The sequence below is a fragment of the Mus pahari genome, chromosome 5 (genome assembly GCF_900095145.1).
Source record: "Mus pahari chromosome 5, PAHARI_EIJ_v1.1, whole genome shotgun sequence".
Classification (NCBI taxonomy): domain Eukaryota; kingdom Metazoa; phylum Chordata; class Mammalia; order Rodentia; family Muridae; genus Mus; species Mus pahari.
The window spans coordinates 110443825-110460319 of NC_034594.1; the positions used below are offsets into that span (position 1 = coordinate 110443825).

General features: G+C 49.5%; 1 protein-coding gene across 1 annotated transcript in view; it reads right to left on the reverse strand.

The window, feature by feature from the left end:
- Window positions 1-7100: 7100 nt before the first annotated feature.
- LOC110322606 (maestro heat-like repeat-containing protein family member 7) overlaps window positions 7101-16495 on the reverse strand; it is a 34271-nt gene continuing 24876 nt past the window's right edge. The window contains exons 17-23 of the mRNA XM_021199306.1: window positions 11897-12037; window positions 11182-11358; window positions 10686-10844; window positions 9497-9598; window positions 8549-8651; window positions 7961-8020; window positions 7101-7252 (exon numbers count right to left, since the gene is read on the reverse strand). Coding sequence (XP_021054965.1) covers window positions 7101-7252; window positions 7961-8020; window positions 8549-8651; window positions 9497-9598; window positions 10686-10844; window positions 11182-11358; window positions 11897-12037 — 894 coding nt within the window. The remainder of the gene's footprint in view (window positions 7253-7960; window positions 8021-8548; window positions 8652-9496; window positions 9599-10685; window positions 10845-11181; window positions 11359-11896; window positions 12038-16495) is intronic.

A 16495-nucleotide genomic window follows, 5' to 3' on the forward strand; every position in this document is an offset into this window, starting at 1 on the left:
TCCGCTCCTGGCGCAGGGGTCGAGGGGGGGGTGGGGTGGGGATGGGGGTCTTCTCTCCGGCGCTCCTGGGCCTTCCCTCTGCTTGCTCTGCAGATGAGGGAAAGCCTTCTCCATCCTTTTGCAGCTCTGACCATTGCCCAGGATCTGCCCATCCCGGCCTGCCTTCTAGGATAGACCAGGTCTCTAGGCCGCCTGATACCGCAGTGCCTTTCTCCATCCTGAGGCCTGATATCATGCCCGGCAGCCTTATGCTAGCCACGCCCACAGCCCACTTGTGTCTTCTACTCCTGGGCCTTGTGCCCACAGCCCCTGAAGGTCAGAGCGTCCACCCCAACAGCCCAGGACCAGGGAGCCCATGCTCCCGAGAGTCCTGTGTGATCCAGTGGGATGTAGCTTAGTGGACTGTCCACTACGTAGGCTTGGGTAGTAAGGGTACCAGGTCCTTTGCCTAACCGCCCCCCCAGCCAGTTATGTTTCCACCCCCAAGGGGATAGGGAACATCTTCAGCTTCTTTTCCTTTAGTTGTTCCAGAAACAGCCTTAAAACCAGCCTGGGTCAAAGGCCCCCTTTTCAAATAGCGTGAGGAGGCAGTGACTCCTTGCTTCTCCCCTTGGTGCTGTGGACTCAGCTGCTGGGATGAGGTGAAGTCGGTGTTTAGCGCCCCCTACTGGAACAACTCTGAATTTATAGGACTGGGCCATGAGAGGGGCCAGCTCCGTTCCTCCCTCAGGCTTCCCCTGCCCTTAAACTGGTCCACACTAATTCTATTGCTTAACTGGTATTGTGCATCCTGGTCTCATTCTGGGATCCATGAACCTCAGCCCCATTCAGAGGACGTGGTGACTTGTGGACTTTGGAGAGCTGTCATAGCGCCTCTGTACTTAGCTCTTCTCCCTCTAGGGCCAGTACATTGGTGTCTGTCCTTGAGGCCCTAGGATGGGAGAGTTAGGAACTGATAAGGCCAGACCCTCTCTGAACCATCCCAGAGACACATCTGAGACTGAAACTAAGACGATCGTCCCGCTTATTGGTGGCTCCAGCCAGACGCGGTGTTAAGACTGGGGAACTGGATATTTAGAACGATGCACCAGAAAAGCAGATCACCTGGAACCTGGACCGTCTGTCTGCAATGACCAGAAATCCTCCGTCCCCTGCTCATCCTAGGAGTGTTAAGGAACATCCTTAGCACTCAGAAGCAACCACATCTTCTCCTTTACCCCTCTCCACGTGAATGGAAAGCCCGGACCCACCCTGTAAGAAAACCCAGAACCCATCTGCATGACTGTTTACAAATTACAGAAACACGTGAGACTTATGTCCCGACCCCACAGGCTGGGCCGCCCCAGCCCAGGGTGCCTGTACTGTATAGCTACAAGGCCAGTTCTTGCACAAAGTGTGTGTGGTCTTACAGCCCCCGCGAGAGGTGCTCACCGGCATTACCCCTTCTGCCATTTCTGATGGGTCACTACCTCATGGCGGGGCTGCTATGCTGTCCCAGCGAGTGTCATTGACTAGACTTGAAATCGGAGCTCTGAGCTCATCGTCCTGAGCCATTCTGAGCTGTGTTCTGGGAACGTTGGCGTCCCTGCCCACCCACCCTTTCAGGGATGTCCAAGGTACATAGTCAGGGGCAGGACCCCAGCTCCACTCATTGCACAAGCATCCTACTTGTCGGAAGCACAAACTGGTTGTGATTTGAGCACAATAGCAGGTCTCTGGGTAGACGGTATGTGCACACTTGGGCCCAGGAGGTCTTTCCCAGATGGTCTTTATCCTAGGTTAGACCAGTGCTGCCCACGTCTGTGGCTGACGCACTATGTACTTCTGGAAACTATTAAACTACTCCTTGTGCCCGTCCTGGGACTTGAGGCCCTAGGCCACATCTGTATGCTGTGGGGGTCCTCCCTAGACCCGCACACCCCAAGCCTTTAACAACCAGAGTATAGCTGGTACCTGACCACACTGAGCCTGAAGAGCCTGGACCCAGATTCCCATCTCTTGAACTAACCCCAACGTCCATGCTTCCGATACTGATTAGCTTCCATGGAAAGTGTCTACTGTTCCCCACTCTCTTAGGTCTTTTCTGTGCACAGTCCTGGGCCAGGACCCATCCCAGTATTAACCAATTCAGTGTTTGGTCTTGTGGAAAGACTTGACCCGTCAGCAGCCAGCTCATGCACATGCTGCCTGGAGCAGCCTTAGAGACTGCAGAAGAGAGAGAGAGAGAGAAAACTCAAAGAATGAGAGCTGACCCAGCACAGCCCTTGATGTGGTCAGAGTGCCACCACGGCTACTTGAAAAGGGACAGCTATGGATCGGGGAGTAGCCTCCCACCGTCGCCCAGCTGCAGGCTAGGAATTGTCTTAGGCTGTGTGGCTTGGGGAAAGGGCAACTGAAAGCACAAACAAGAAGATGCCGCCTTGCTGAGGGATTCTTCTGCTAGCCATTGTGGTGGCGGCGCCGGCAGGAAGCTGCTGAGAAGGCAGGACATTACATCTCTGCCCGGTCCTCTTCCAGTTCTTGGAGGCCTCCCCTGGAGTCTGGGCTGGGTGCAGCAGGCACACCCCCTTGGCTGTGCCTGGTCTGTTTGTGTGGGCAGGACCTGCCCTGCAGGAGTGGCAAATTCCTTCCCACCATGTGGCCCAAACCTGCCACCTCTAGCCCTTTGTCCTTTCAAATGAGAAACTTCTTGCTGCTGCTCCCTTTGTTGAGCACAGTGGCCAGTGCCCGACAGACCTTCCGGACAGACCTTCCGGAGCCCAGCCCTGTCACCTCCTGACACCCAGGTCTTCACTGTTCCTTGTGAGCAAGAGAATCTGCAGGGAAAGTTTGGTTTCTTTGACATCATTATTCTGTCCCTTGTTCCCCCCACACACACTCCCACTTCATCTCCAGCACCCAGCACCCTTCCACCTTCACTCCTGTGTCCTAAAGGCTTTGTCAGAAAGTGGGAAGTCGGTACTGCCAAGAATCAGAAAAGACCACTGATGTCTTGGTGCCCTGCCCTGCCCTGCCCTGCCCTGCCCTGCCCTGCCCTGCCAACAGCTCTTGTGATGGTTGCCCCTACCCAGACTGCAGAGTCTCCTTTGGCTCGTGCGCTCTCCTGTGACGTGGTAGCACAAGGTGTGTATATGTTTTGTACCTCTGCTGACAACTGTACATAGTGTATGAAAGTTATTTAAGCCTCATGCTGTACATTTCTGTTCTGGAAATCGGATGTGTGCATTCTAAGAGCTTGTCATAAATAAAACCATTGTCCACAGAGGTGTGGCTAGCGGGCTGGTGACCTGTGGCTGGTAGCTCTTTCTTAGGCATGGGAGGTGATTTAGGGGTAGGTGTATGAGAGTGGCCTTTGTGACTGAGCCCCATACTCTGCACTGAGTTTGGGGTGCTGTGGGGTGTGCTACCTTCTCCTCCCAACCCTCTCTGCGGCCTGCAGGGCTCAAGGCAGGTACAGTCACTCAAGAGCAGCCACAAGCCCACACGACGCAGGTACTGCTCAGGGTGTTCTTTGCTAGCTCATCCCAATCCCTGGTAATAGGTGACGGTCTCTTTATGAAAGAGAACAGTCATGACACAGGAGGGACTCACAAGGACAGAGCTGAGATTTGACCGCACTGCCCCTCCAAAGGTGCCACTCTCCTTCACTAACATGGCGCATGCCTCCTCTAGGACTTGGAACTCCCTGTGTGTGGTAAATACTGGACATATTTTGTTTCCTTGCCACTCACAGAAAGAAGACAGAAACGTAAATATCCTGGAACACTCATATATAAAACTAGCTCTGGTGTGGCTGTGATTTTATTACTAGGTCAGTCCTTTCCAGTCTTTGGAAAGCTGTATTCTCCGCTGCCCTTGATCACTTTTAAGACTGGGAATGGAACCCAGAGCCTCGGGCACAAGGCCTACCGCAGATTCTGTCTTATGACTTCTGTCTAGCCAGGACGTCAGGAGTGTCTCTTGTTGCTTTGGTTTCCAAGTGAAAACCCAAGTGGCCTCTGAACCCCTGCTGCTTATACTGAGCCGGAGCTCCATGCTGGGACAGAAGGGGTTCTGAAAGAGACTGCTACAGCAGTGTGAGAGGGGACCCTTAGCCACAAAAGGGAAAAAGACACTGTGCCCGCAGTCCTGACCTAGGTCCCCAGCCTCTTGGGCAGGACAGAGCCTCCGGCCTTGGAGTATGGGGTGGCTTCCTGCAGATCATTGATTTTGGCTGAGCAACCGAGTCCCCACCCCATGTCAGTCTCCCGCCCCACCCCTGCTCTCCAAAGCTTCTGTTTTACACAAGTTCCTATTCTACTCTCCAGACAGCTGTAGCCCACTGAGAACTGTGGGAAGTGACGCTGGGTGTGGCCAACTGCTGCTGGGATGGGCATGTAGATAGTCATGAGGTGGGGCGGGGACAGGGGAGGGCACTTCAACAATTTACTCCCCGTGTACCGACTCCTCCTTCAGGTCCCAGAGGGTTGACAAGAGTGTCTCAAATTCAGGTCAGCCTGGAGGACACCAACACGCTGGCAAAGGACCCAGAATTTTCAGATTCTTAAATATGGGGGGCTTGAGAGATGGCCAGTGGTCAAGAACACTTGCTGCTCTTTATAAAAACCCATTTAAAGCTGGGCATGGTGGCACATGCCTTTAGTCCCAGCACTTTGGAAGCATAGGCAGGCAGATCCCTGAGTTCGAGGCCAGTCAGGTGCAGAGCAAGTTCCAGGACAGCCAAAGCTACACAGAGAAACCTTGTCTCAAATCAATCAATCAGTCAGTCCAATAAGTAAATAAATAAATAAATTTACTAAGTAAATATAAAAAATAAAGTTTATTTAAAGGTTTATTTTTAATTGTGTATGCGTGTGTCTGCCTTACGCATATGTGTGCAGGCATGTGCATGCACACGGAGGTCAGAAGTTGATACCAAATGTCTTCCTCAAGCACACTCCACCTTGTTTATTTATGCACTGGTATTTTATTTCCTTTTGGTTCCTTAAGACAGGGCCTCACTATATAGACCAGGTTGACCTCAGAGTCACAGAGCGGTACTTGCTCCTGCCTCACAATTGCTGAGATTAAAAGCATGTGCCACCATGCCTGGCTGCCAACTCACTTTTGAGATAGGTCTAACTGAATTGAGAGCTTGCCCACTCAGCCTGGCCAAAAAGCCCTGGAGGTCTTCCTATCTCTGCCTCCGCCCCCCACCCCCACCCCAGGGCTTGGGTTACATGTATGCACCCCCACACTCTGCTCTCTTTTGTGGGTCCTGGGAAGATGAACCAGGTGATTACACTTGTCCGGCAGACACTATCGACTGAGCCCCTTGTAAAGAAGTTGGTGCCATTCACTGCCTAAGCCAGATGGCACCACAAAGACATATTTTTCCAAATCCCCCATTTTATGCACACGGGGAATTGAGGCCTGGAGAGGCCAACAGAATTAGCCAAAGGTAGTAGAAGAGAAGTTTCTAGAACCAATTACTTTATCCCTGTATCTAGGTTTGGCTAAAGAGAATGGAGTCGCATGGAGACACCCAGTCTTGGGGGAGGTTTTTTCCCCAAAGTCTGTTACCAGTTGTTTGGTTTGATTTTATTTGAATATAAGATGTACCATCCTTGCTTATAGCAAGGTATATTTGCCCTTTGGGGACAAGGAAAGGCCTACAAGGTGTTTCTGAGTCTTGAGTATTTCTACTTCCATGTATAAAAAGTGTTCAGCTCAGAAAGCTTCCTGATGGTAACCGGTAGCCGCTGATGATGAGCCAGGATACGGACCAGGGGAAATGAGAGACGGGCCCCTAATCAATACAGTAAGAGATTAGTGGGGTCTCTACTGTCACCTCTGGGCTTGCTTGTGTGTGGGTAGGTGAACTTGCAAGACAGTGCAAGAAAGATGTGGGCCTGGGTGGGGAGCACCCCAGGTTCCTGAAGCCTTGTGTGTAGGAGACAAATGGGAACTTCAAGGCCTGAGCCTGTGACGCCAGGCCTGCTTCACAGTGGACAGGACTCCAGCCAAGCCCGAGCCTACTTGTCCAATGGGGCAGCTTGCATTGGGGAAAGTAGATTATTGTTCTACAGGCTTTTCTCAGTGACTGAAGGTCAGGGTTCTAGACACAGTTGTGAGGTGAGAGGGGCTACTGAAGCCTCAGATGGCCTTGTATGGACCTAGTACACCCCAAGGACTCACTGATGGGCAGATCTCAATAAGACTGATCCTAACAGGGGCATGAGAAAGTGCAGGCCCTGATCTAGTGCCCTTAGCATGCATGGCAGGGGAAAGACACTCTGGCTCGTTAACAGAACAGAGAATATACTTCTGCTATCTGGGCCAGGGGTCCTTTTGGCCACAGCCAACTGTTTGGACAATGCCCAGGGGAAGCCACAATGCTGCTTTTATAGAATGATCCTATCTACAATAGTTAATCACACTCTCTGTGAGCTCTCTCTCTTTCTGTCTCTCTGTCTCTGTCTCTCTGTCTCTGTCTCTATTTCTCTCTCTCTCTCTCACACACACACACACACACCACAAACAAACAAACAAACAACCTAAATCAATTTTCTGCTTCAACTAGCCAGAAGGGACACTGTTGTCTATCAGCAAGAACACTGCCCAGCCACTAGAAGAGTTCATAACCAGCCTGGACCACATAGCAAGACAAGTATCTCAGAATAGAGGCTGGATATTGCAAGATACACCTATAATCGCAGCACTCGCGAGAACATAAGTTTGAGTCCAGCCTGGGCACATGGCAAGACCCTGTATAGAAACAGAACAAGCAGCTGCCTAGTACAAATGAACTCCCAGTGTGTTTAACATGCAGTCTGTAATTCAAGTTGATTCAAAGAAAACCACTTACTCTGACTTTGGGTCACATGGCTAAATGGGAGTGGGCAGGAAGCAGCAGGGCCGGAGAAGCCAGCCTGATCCAGATGCTCTGTAACGTGAAAGGCTGCTCATGACCACGGATTGACATCCAACTCCACAAAAATCGTGATTTCTCTTTTTTATTAGCAGAGTTCCGCAGGGACACACCATTTCCAGGACTCAAGGGTTAGCCTGCTCTCAAAGTGTTGATGGTGTGCCTTCGTCTTGGGCCCTAGCGTGCAGGCTCAGCAGTATCTCCTTTTGATCCCCCTCATGCAGAGGTAGGAGGAAGGGGTCTTGTCTGGCATCACCTTTGCCTTGGCTTCTAGGATGTAGAAAGTCTGCACGGTGAAGCAGCTGACTATGGGGTCAGGGTCTCTCTGCATATGCCTGAAGACTTTAACATACAGTACAGTGAACAGAAAAGTGATCAGGCTGGACCAGGAGGACCCTCACGCATAAAGGAGGCAACTTTAACAATGCAAGCAACGATTTCTTCTACAAGTCCACACTGTTAATTACAATCAGGACCCCAAACTTCCCCCAGGCTCAGAGAGGCATAAAACAGGATGCTCTTTTGGTCCCTCCCCAGCTCTGGTCTCCTTCACCCAGTGTGGAGTCCTCTGACCCCCAGGAGAACTGAAGCCCAACACAGAGCCACACCTAGGGGTCACTGTGTTGTGTGGAGGGATGAGAGAGAGAGAGAGAGAGAGAGAGAGAGAGAGAGAGAGAGAGAGAGAGAGAGAGAGAAGAGCACATGTCTCAGGTTCCCACAGTATAACATGAGCAGTGACAAAGCTCCTGAGAGAAGGGGCTGAGGACCATGTGGTACCCCAGGGAAGAAGGTAGGTAACTTTCCTAGGGGGAGTTTAAGGTACCAGCCTGGCTGACAGACAGCCTCAGGCTCAATGGCAGTAAAGTCTGTAAGAGTGTAGGAAGCAGAGGAGCTCTGACTGAGAACACAGGCCTCTGTGCCTTGGGGACGAGGCTTCTGTCTTTTTGGATGCTGGTCTTTATGAACCCTCTTGCCTTCACTTCTAAGACACCCCTCTGATACCAGTACCCCTAAAAGATTCAAGCAGTAGGCAATTCGGTGACTACTCACTTGCTAATTCATCTTCAATTTCCTCTTCCTCAGCCTTATGAAGGGTCCAGATGATCTGACCTATGGCAGCACATACACACTCAGCCACTCAGTGGCCTCACAAGGGACCAAGGGGCCCTGGCCATAAGCTATCTGATAAAAGTCATCATCCTGACCCTCTGTCTTCCCCATACTTGCTTATCAACCTTAGGGATGGGCTTGCTTCATGAGGCCAAAGTGCTTCTCCAATTCTGTGAAGGGCTCTAGGCAATTGGACCAGGTAAAGGCTTAAACAAACACCACTTCAAAGGTACTGCCCAAGGGGTGACAGGAGGTAGCATCTACCTGTCCTCCAACTTCCTCCACTAGGTACAACCCACAGGCCTGATGCTCCACCCTTTTCTTAGGAGTTGCCAGTTCTGCTAACAGATGGGTCATCCCTACCCAACCAGGGGCTGCCTGTGGTAGGAGCAGATGGCAGTCCTTCCCAGGGACTCTTTAATCACCTTGGGTCCTGTAATTAACTCCTTACATGCCCAACCCTCAATCAGTTTGAAAAACCCAACTTGAAGGCGACAGCAGCTCCAAGAAGATAGAGGGCCATCATACCTGCAAACCACACGGCCACTTGGCGGATGGGGCCCTGCGGACTCTTAAAGAGGGCCACAGTCTGCTTCAGAAACCAGAGCGCCCTGCTCCTTTCCTGCTTCAACTGAAAGAGGCAGCATTAGAGAACACAGCTGCAGATTCTCCTGCCTCTCAAGCTAAGAAGGATGGCAGATAGATATTATCCCAACCTCAAAAAGATCTTCCAGAACCTCCTAGAAACTCAACCCTCGTGTCCCAGCTTCTGAAGCCTTACTTCTTCTGCGAAATCATCCTAAGCCATGGGAATGGCAATGTATACAAAGGCCGTGACACACTGAGTCTTCAGGTCTACTGGTGTCTAGGTTTACATGTAACCATAGTCTTGGGAATTTGAATACTTGGGCCCTAATTGATGGCACTGTTGGGAGGGGAGGGATGGTTTAGAAGAAGTATGTCACAGGAGGCAGGCTTTCAGAGTTTAAAGACGTGCCATTTTGAGTTTGCTTTCTCTGCTTCGTGTTTGTAGTTCAAAACGCGCACCCTTAGGGTCTTGCTTCTGCCACCACGAACTCTAATGCCCTGGAACCATATCACAAATAAACTCTTCATGATGTTTAATCACAGCAATCAAAAAGGAACTAATCCACTAAGCATTACCCTCTGCCATTTTATCCCTGGGAAGATGATGTTGTTTGGGAAACGTTTCTTCAAACCCAAACTGGGCCAAGTTCCCTGCCTTTGTATTAGAACCTGCTTTCCTCCGACTTTACCCTTTTCCAAAGTACTCCGAAGTTACCACTTCAGGTACCTCACCTCTGCAGGGTTAGCAAGCACTGCGAGAGCAGAGAGTGCCAGGAAGTGGCCTGTGCGAAATAGATAGTCTGTTAACTCAAATGGCTTGGGACCAGAGGGAGGGGTTAGGGATGACTTCCTTGCACAGGCAGAATGACGCATCAGCTGCTGGCTTACCAGAGCACTGAGGATGGTGAATACATCATTCTTGGCAAAGACCTCTTTGAGTTTGGACCAGCGTAGGATGGTAGCTATGCGGCAGAGGATGAGCCTACAGACCTGGGGAGATAAGAGGCTCAGCACATGGAACCATGGGAATGGGGTTGGGCAGAGGGGCCCAGGAGGGAGACAAGGAGCAGCTCGTGTGGCCTTGGTGTACTGAAGACTCAGAAACTGCAAGGATCCAGGTTTTAGGAGAAAGGCAGAGCCTGTCTAGGCATCTCATCTGGCTCTACTGAAAACCTTTATTTTTTCCCCATGAAGAAGTTGAAGTGATGGATCTAATGCTTTTTCCAGTAGTAATGCTGAGTCCCACAGCAATGTGACTCTACAGCACAGCCTTTGGCACCATGGCTTTCCAACCCCCAAAGTGATCACTCTGAAAACAAATGCCCCTATTTTTAGCCTCCCTTGAGACATGCTTTTGCTATGGATCCCAGGCTAGCCCCAATTGGTATGTTAGGATCTTGAATGCTAGGTTCACCGAAGTATACCACCTCACCCAGGTCTGTCAAAGCCCTAGTTCTCCATCTGGGTGGCCCCTGTTTTACAGAAAAGTCGACTTGACAAAAAAATCCCTGAGTTCATGGGGGGGCGGCATCCCCTTCTGTCACATGCTCAGCAGCATCCTTGAATGTATCTAAGGGGTCTCCTGTTACAAACCAAATGAGGAGTTTCCGAGTGTCTAGCTGCTGTACATGCTTCTAGGCTCCTGAGCTCAGAGCTTGGCCTGACATAGTCCAGGTCTCTATGCTTTGCCCAGCATCTAACCCACAACTGGAGCTCTCCCGCCTTGGGAGCCCCATTTCTTCTCACTGGTAAGGCAAGAGCAGAAAGTAGTCTTTGAGGACCAAGGCAATGCAGCAGAGATAGAGGAGCTGGTACCACCACGAGACTTCCTGAATCAGAGTTCGCGTGTCCACAAACTTCTACTGGAGTTGGTAGCTAGCTGGGTCAAATGAGCTGGAGGAGACTCAGCACAGTAGCCAGTCAATCACCTCTACTCAACCTCTCCAACGTCAAAAGTCTAGTGTCCCGTCCCCTCAGTGTCACACAGTCCTGCCACAGCCCTGTCCAAGGGCTTACCATGTTCTGCATTAACTTCCAGTGAGAACTGAATGCCAGGCTCCATGGTCCGGCTTCTCACCTCCACCACAGCGGCATTTACATCCTTCAGGTGAAACACAAGGAGCATTAGCAAGCCGAGGACCTGGTGCCTCAAGGGAAAGACAAGGGTCATCCTCGAGACCTTAGCCAGGACACTCTCGTAGATCTCGAAGGTTATCAGGCGCAGCTGCTCTGACTCCTGGGTAAGAAGACACACATTCAGGAAGACACAGTCACCTCTGTGCCTGCACTGGTCACCCAGGTCAGAACTCGGAGCTCTGTTTCCACCAGCCACCTTCTCATGTGCATCCCCTATCTACATTGACCACTCATCAGCGCAGCTCTCATGCATTGCTCTCCTTGGCCCTCCCTCTTTAGACTATTATAAAGCAAGAGCACAGATGCAATCAGTCCCCTAAGAACACTACTGAGTTTAAAAGGAAAGGGCTTTTTTACAATAGCTCCACCCTTCTCCATTGGGTCACAGCTACCTAGGGTAAGAGCACAGCAACCTCTTGATCCCTCGGGGGCTTTACCTCCTCAAAGAAGTGGACCAGAGTGAAGGTCAGCTTAATGATGAAGGAGGAGGACTGATACCAGGTGAGGTCCTTGAGGATGCACTGCAGCATGAGGAAGGTCTCCATCACCAGGTCACTGCTGGAGGAGTAGCAGCAGCTCAGCACAAAGGGCTGCAGGATGTTGAGATGCTTGATCTACAGAGAAACAGCCGCTCAGAATACAGTCAGGAACCATTCCCTGCCATGCTGACCCTCAGGCAGACCAGCAGGCACAAGCTCTCACACACTGCACTCTGCAAGTAGAAATGGCCCCAAGATCGGATGGTGGTCAAACTGGGCTGCCAATAGGATACCTAGCCAGCAGCCTCTTGTCCTTCATGGGCAGAGGTGAAAATACGGAGGTTTTCTGTCTCCTGCACCATAAACTCCCCTCCTCATGGCTTTCCTCACCCCTGACGATGCCAATCTCCAGAGATGGCACCTCTGGGATCCTGGGATTGGCTGGACCTATTTTCTGAAGTGACTTATAGAACGACTTCCTCTGGGACCTTTCCTGGGTGGGAGTATGAATGTCTCGAGCCAACCTGCATCCTCTGCTTGGAGGACTGGCCTCAAAAGGACCTATATTCTAATTCCACGTGTGTCACACCCTATCTATGACTGGCCACACTAGCTCTCCAGATCCACCTAGCCCTTCTCTATGGCATGTCCTTTACCCCTGTCCCATTTTCACCGTGTTTTTGTGCTTTGCAAAGACTTCTGTGATCTTCAGGAATAGACGCGCCGTGACTAACTCATCACAGTTGAACCAGTCTGCCAGAATCTTGGTGGCAACTTCATCCACAACACTTGCCACATCTGGACAGTAGAACAGCTGGCAAGCAGAAACCAAGAATGACAAAAAGGTAGGCAAGGGAACAACTGGATGCAGATTCTGCCTAGGGCCTTGGTCAAAGCTTAAAGGACAGTTCACACCCTGCCATTCGCTTGTGGTGCAAGTCTTCCGTATGCATCTTTGAGAAGAGTGATGAGAGACAGACAGAAAAATGCACGTGGTCTTCATAGAGTCTAAAGCTTTAGTTGGGGAGCCATAAAAGACATGACTGGGAACTTCCTGGAGAACATTCCAAGCAGGGAACAGAGTACCACAGACTGAAAGCAGCTACGAAGTATTGTGAATGGGAGGTCATAAAGGAGGCAGAACTTGAAATAGACTTGAAGATAGAGGGCCTCATGAAGCCCCAAGCCTTTAGACAAGAAGGCCAATAATTTAATAGGAAGATAGGGCAAAAGACATGAAAAGGATTCCCAGAGAACAGAGGACTTTGCATGCGTGTGTGTGTGTGTGTGTGTGTGTGTGTGTGTCTATGTGCCTTGTGTACATGTGTGCATCTGTGTCTATGGGCCTGTGTGTGTGCATGCATATGTCTGTATATATGTGTGCATGTATGTATGCATGTATGTGCCTGTGTTTGTGTATATATGCAGCTAGAGACACGAGCTCTAGGGGTACGGATTAGTTTATATTGTTGTTAAGGTGGCCCATTCTTGTCTCCAAAGTGAGACTAACAGAGCAGGACTCAGCTTTGCAAATATCCTGAATTAAAGCACACACCTCTGCCTGTTTTAAATTCTTCTGCCTGTGACTGCCTAGGGATAGAGAAAGTGACAGTGAGAAAGGAGCTATAAGAGACTGCAAAATGTCCCTGAGTGTCACAGATGCTAGCATTCTGTCTAAGCTCTGCCCCACCCCCACCCCCAGTTACCTGTCAACAGCCAGGTATGCTCTGCCCCATAGTTACCTGGCAACAGGCAATTAGGCCTGACCCACTATAAAAGGGGCTGCTTGCCCCCTCCTCACCCTCTTGGTCTCTTGTTTCCCTCTTGCTCTCTCTTGCCTTCTTGCTTTCACTCTGTCCCCGGGCCTCTTCTCCTCTCTCTCCCCATTCCTTCCCTCCCCACCTCCACACTCGCCACATGCTCATGGCTGGCCTCCACTCCTCTGTTCTCTCTCTCTCTCTCTCTCTCTCTCTCTCTCTCTCTCTCTCTCTGTGTGTGTGTGTGTGTGTATGTGTATGTGTGTGTGTGAGACTCTCTCTTCCTTTCTCTGCCTCTACTACCCTCTTAACTCCCCTCCCCATGCCCTGAATAGACTCTATTCTATACTATACGGTCCTGTGGCTGGTCCCTGGGGGGGGAGGGATGCCTTGACACAATAGGCCTACTGAGGCATCCACTTCCCCCATATCTGACAACACATCCATAGAACATATCTTCCTTCTCTTTATCTTTTTATAAACACATCAACAGACATGGTCTCTCACCTACACATCTGGACCCACTTTCTCAGCTGGTACTTATTCCCCACTTTAAAACTGTCAAAGTCCCCTCCAGTTGGGCCTCCCCCACCTCTCTCCCTGAAAGCCTTATCCCAAACATGCTAACCCCACTCCAGCCTGAAACTCCAATAAGGCCGGCAGCTGAGCAAGTGCTTATGTGGGTGTCTACTCGTTTCAGCCGGGCATCAGCTTTTGAGGGAACTTCTAGAGTATCCCGCAGTTCCAGCTGTTTCTAGATCATAGCTGTGAACTAGGGAGCTTTGGGCAAACTAATGCCTGTGTCCACCATAGAGCAGTTCTGAAAAAGTAGGCACTGAGTAGCAGGAGAAAGTGCTGTGGAGTTTAGCAGCCCCTGGAACATCAGTTCTCAGCCTGTGGATCACAACCCCTTTGTGTGTGGGGGTGTGGGGGTGTGTCACATATCAGGTATCCTGCAAATCAGATATTCACATTATAATTTATAACACCAAAATTACAGCTATGAAGTAGCAACGAAATAATTCTATGGTTGGGGGTCACCACACCATGAGGAGTTATGTCCAAGGGTTGCAGCATTGGGAAGGTTAAGAAGCACTACCCAAGAGGATTCTAATATGCAGCCAGGACTCAGAACTGCTGCACTAGGAAATCAACCTCTGGCTGTGTATGCTACTCTTCTGTGCTCTTTCTCAAAGCTAAGCTCAGGGACCACCTGCTTACACAGCTGGCTTGCCGAATGCTTTCAAAACCAAAGGCTCCTGTGAACCCCACATCTGCTGAGCTAAGGATGTTTGCTGAGCTAAGGATGTCTGCTGAGCTAAGCCTCTCTGGTAAGGACTCAGGTGTTTATCTGCCTTGTGATCAACATCCTCAGTGGTTTGATTACACCACCTCCAGAGATCACTGCATGAAAGCACCCCCAATTAGTCAGGCCTCTGCATCCTCCAAGAGAATCCTTCACATCTTATCAAGTGACTGCTAGCATCTTAGAATGAAGATCACTGTTCACATCCTAGTACTATCGCTATTGTATTATCTTCTGTCAGAATTCAAAAGTAATCCACTTCTCTCTCTCTCTCTCTCTCTCTCTCTCTCTCTCTCTCTCTCTCTCTTCCTTCCTTCCTTCCTTTCTTTCTTTCTTTCTAAGTAGGTTGGGACTAGTGAGCTGAATCAGTGGATAAAGGCACTTGTTGCCAAGATTGAGACCTGAGTTCAGTCTCAGGGACCCACATGATAGAAGGACAGAACTGACTCTTGCATGTTGTTCTCTGATTGCCACAAGTGCGCGCACACACACACACACACACACACACACACACAAATAAATAAATAAATCTTTGAAACAGGTAGTTTGGATTTTTAAAGAAGCTGATTTAACCCTTCCTGTCTGGGCCTGTGCCCGAGCAGAGCTTGGGAGCAAATTCCGCAGCTATCCCACAACACCCAGAAGAAGATCCACTCCTAGATGCTGTAACACACCCAGGATCACAGGCTCAGAGATGCCCTGAGCAGACCTTGGGCGCAAACTCCACAGCCAGTCCTTCAACACCCAGAAGAAAACTCCACTCCCAGGCACTCTAACACACCCAGGTTCCCAGGAGCTTGCTCACACAAGGATCTCAGGGTCAAAGAGGCAGCTTGACTCCCAGGAGCTCTGACACACCCAGGATCTCAGGATCATAGGATCACAGAAACAACTGAATTCTGAGGCGTTCTGACACAACCAGGATCCCAGGAAGGATGGGCTCCAGTCAGATATAGCAAGGGCAGGTAGCACTAGAGATAATCAGATAATCAGGGCAGGAGGCAAGCATAAGAACATAAGCAACAGAAACCAAGGTTACTTGGCATCATCAGAACCCAATTCTCCCACCACAGCAAGTCCCGGATACCCCATCACCAGAAAAACAAGATTCGGATCTAAAATCACTTCTCATGATGGTGATAGAAGACTGTAAGCAGGACATAAATAACTCCCTTAAAGAAATACAGGTGAACACAGGTAAACAGGCAGAAGCCCTTAAAGAGGAAACCCAAAAATCCCTTTAAAAATTACAGGAAAACGTAATCAAAAAGGGGAAGGAAATGAACAAAACCATCCAAAATCTCAAAAGCTAAATAATAGATAGAAATAATAAATCACAAAGGGAGACAACCCTGGAGACAGAAAACCTAGGAAGGAGATCAGGAGTCATAGATGCAAGCATCACCAACAGAATACAAGAGAGAGAAGAGAGAATCTCAGGAGCAGAAGATACCATAGAAAACACTGACACAACAGTCAAAGAAAATGCAAAAAGCAAAAAGCTCCTAACCCATAACATCCAGGAAATCCAGGACACAATGAGAAGACCAAACCTAAGGATAATAGGATAGAAGAGAGTGAAGATTCCCAACTTAAAGGGCCAGTAAATATCTTCAACAAAACCATAGAAGAAAACTTCCCTAACCTAAAGAAAGAGATGCCCATGAACATACAAGAAGCCCACAGAACTCCAAATAGATTGGACTAGAAAAGAAATTTCTCCTGTTACATAATAATCAAAACACCAAATGCACTAAACAAAAAAGAATATTAAAAGCAGTAAGGGAAAAAGGTCAAGTAACATATAAAGGCAGACCAATCAGAACTACACCAAACTTCTCACCAGAGACTATGAAGGTTAGAAGATCCTGGGCAGATGTCATACAGACCCTAAGAGAACACAAATGCTACTATACCCAGCAAAACTCTCAATTAACATAGATGGAGAAACAAAGATATTTCATGACAAAACCAAATATACACAATATCTTTCCATAAGTCCAGCCCTACAAAGGATAATAGATGGAAAACACCAACACAAGGAGGGAAACTACACCCTGGTAAAAGCAAGAAAGTAATCTTTCAACAAACCCAAAGGAAGATAGTCACACAAATAATTCCATCTCTAACAACAAAAACAACAGAAAGTAACAATAACTTTTCCTTAATCTCTCTCTCTCTCTCTCTCTCTCTCTCTCTCTCTCTCTCT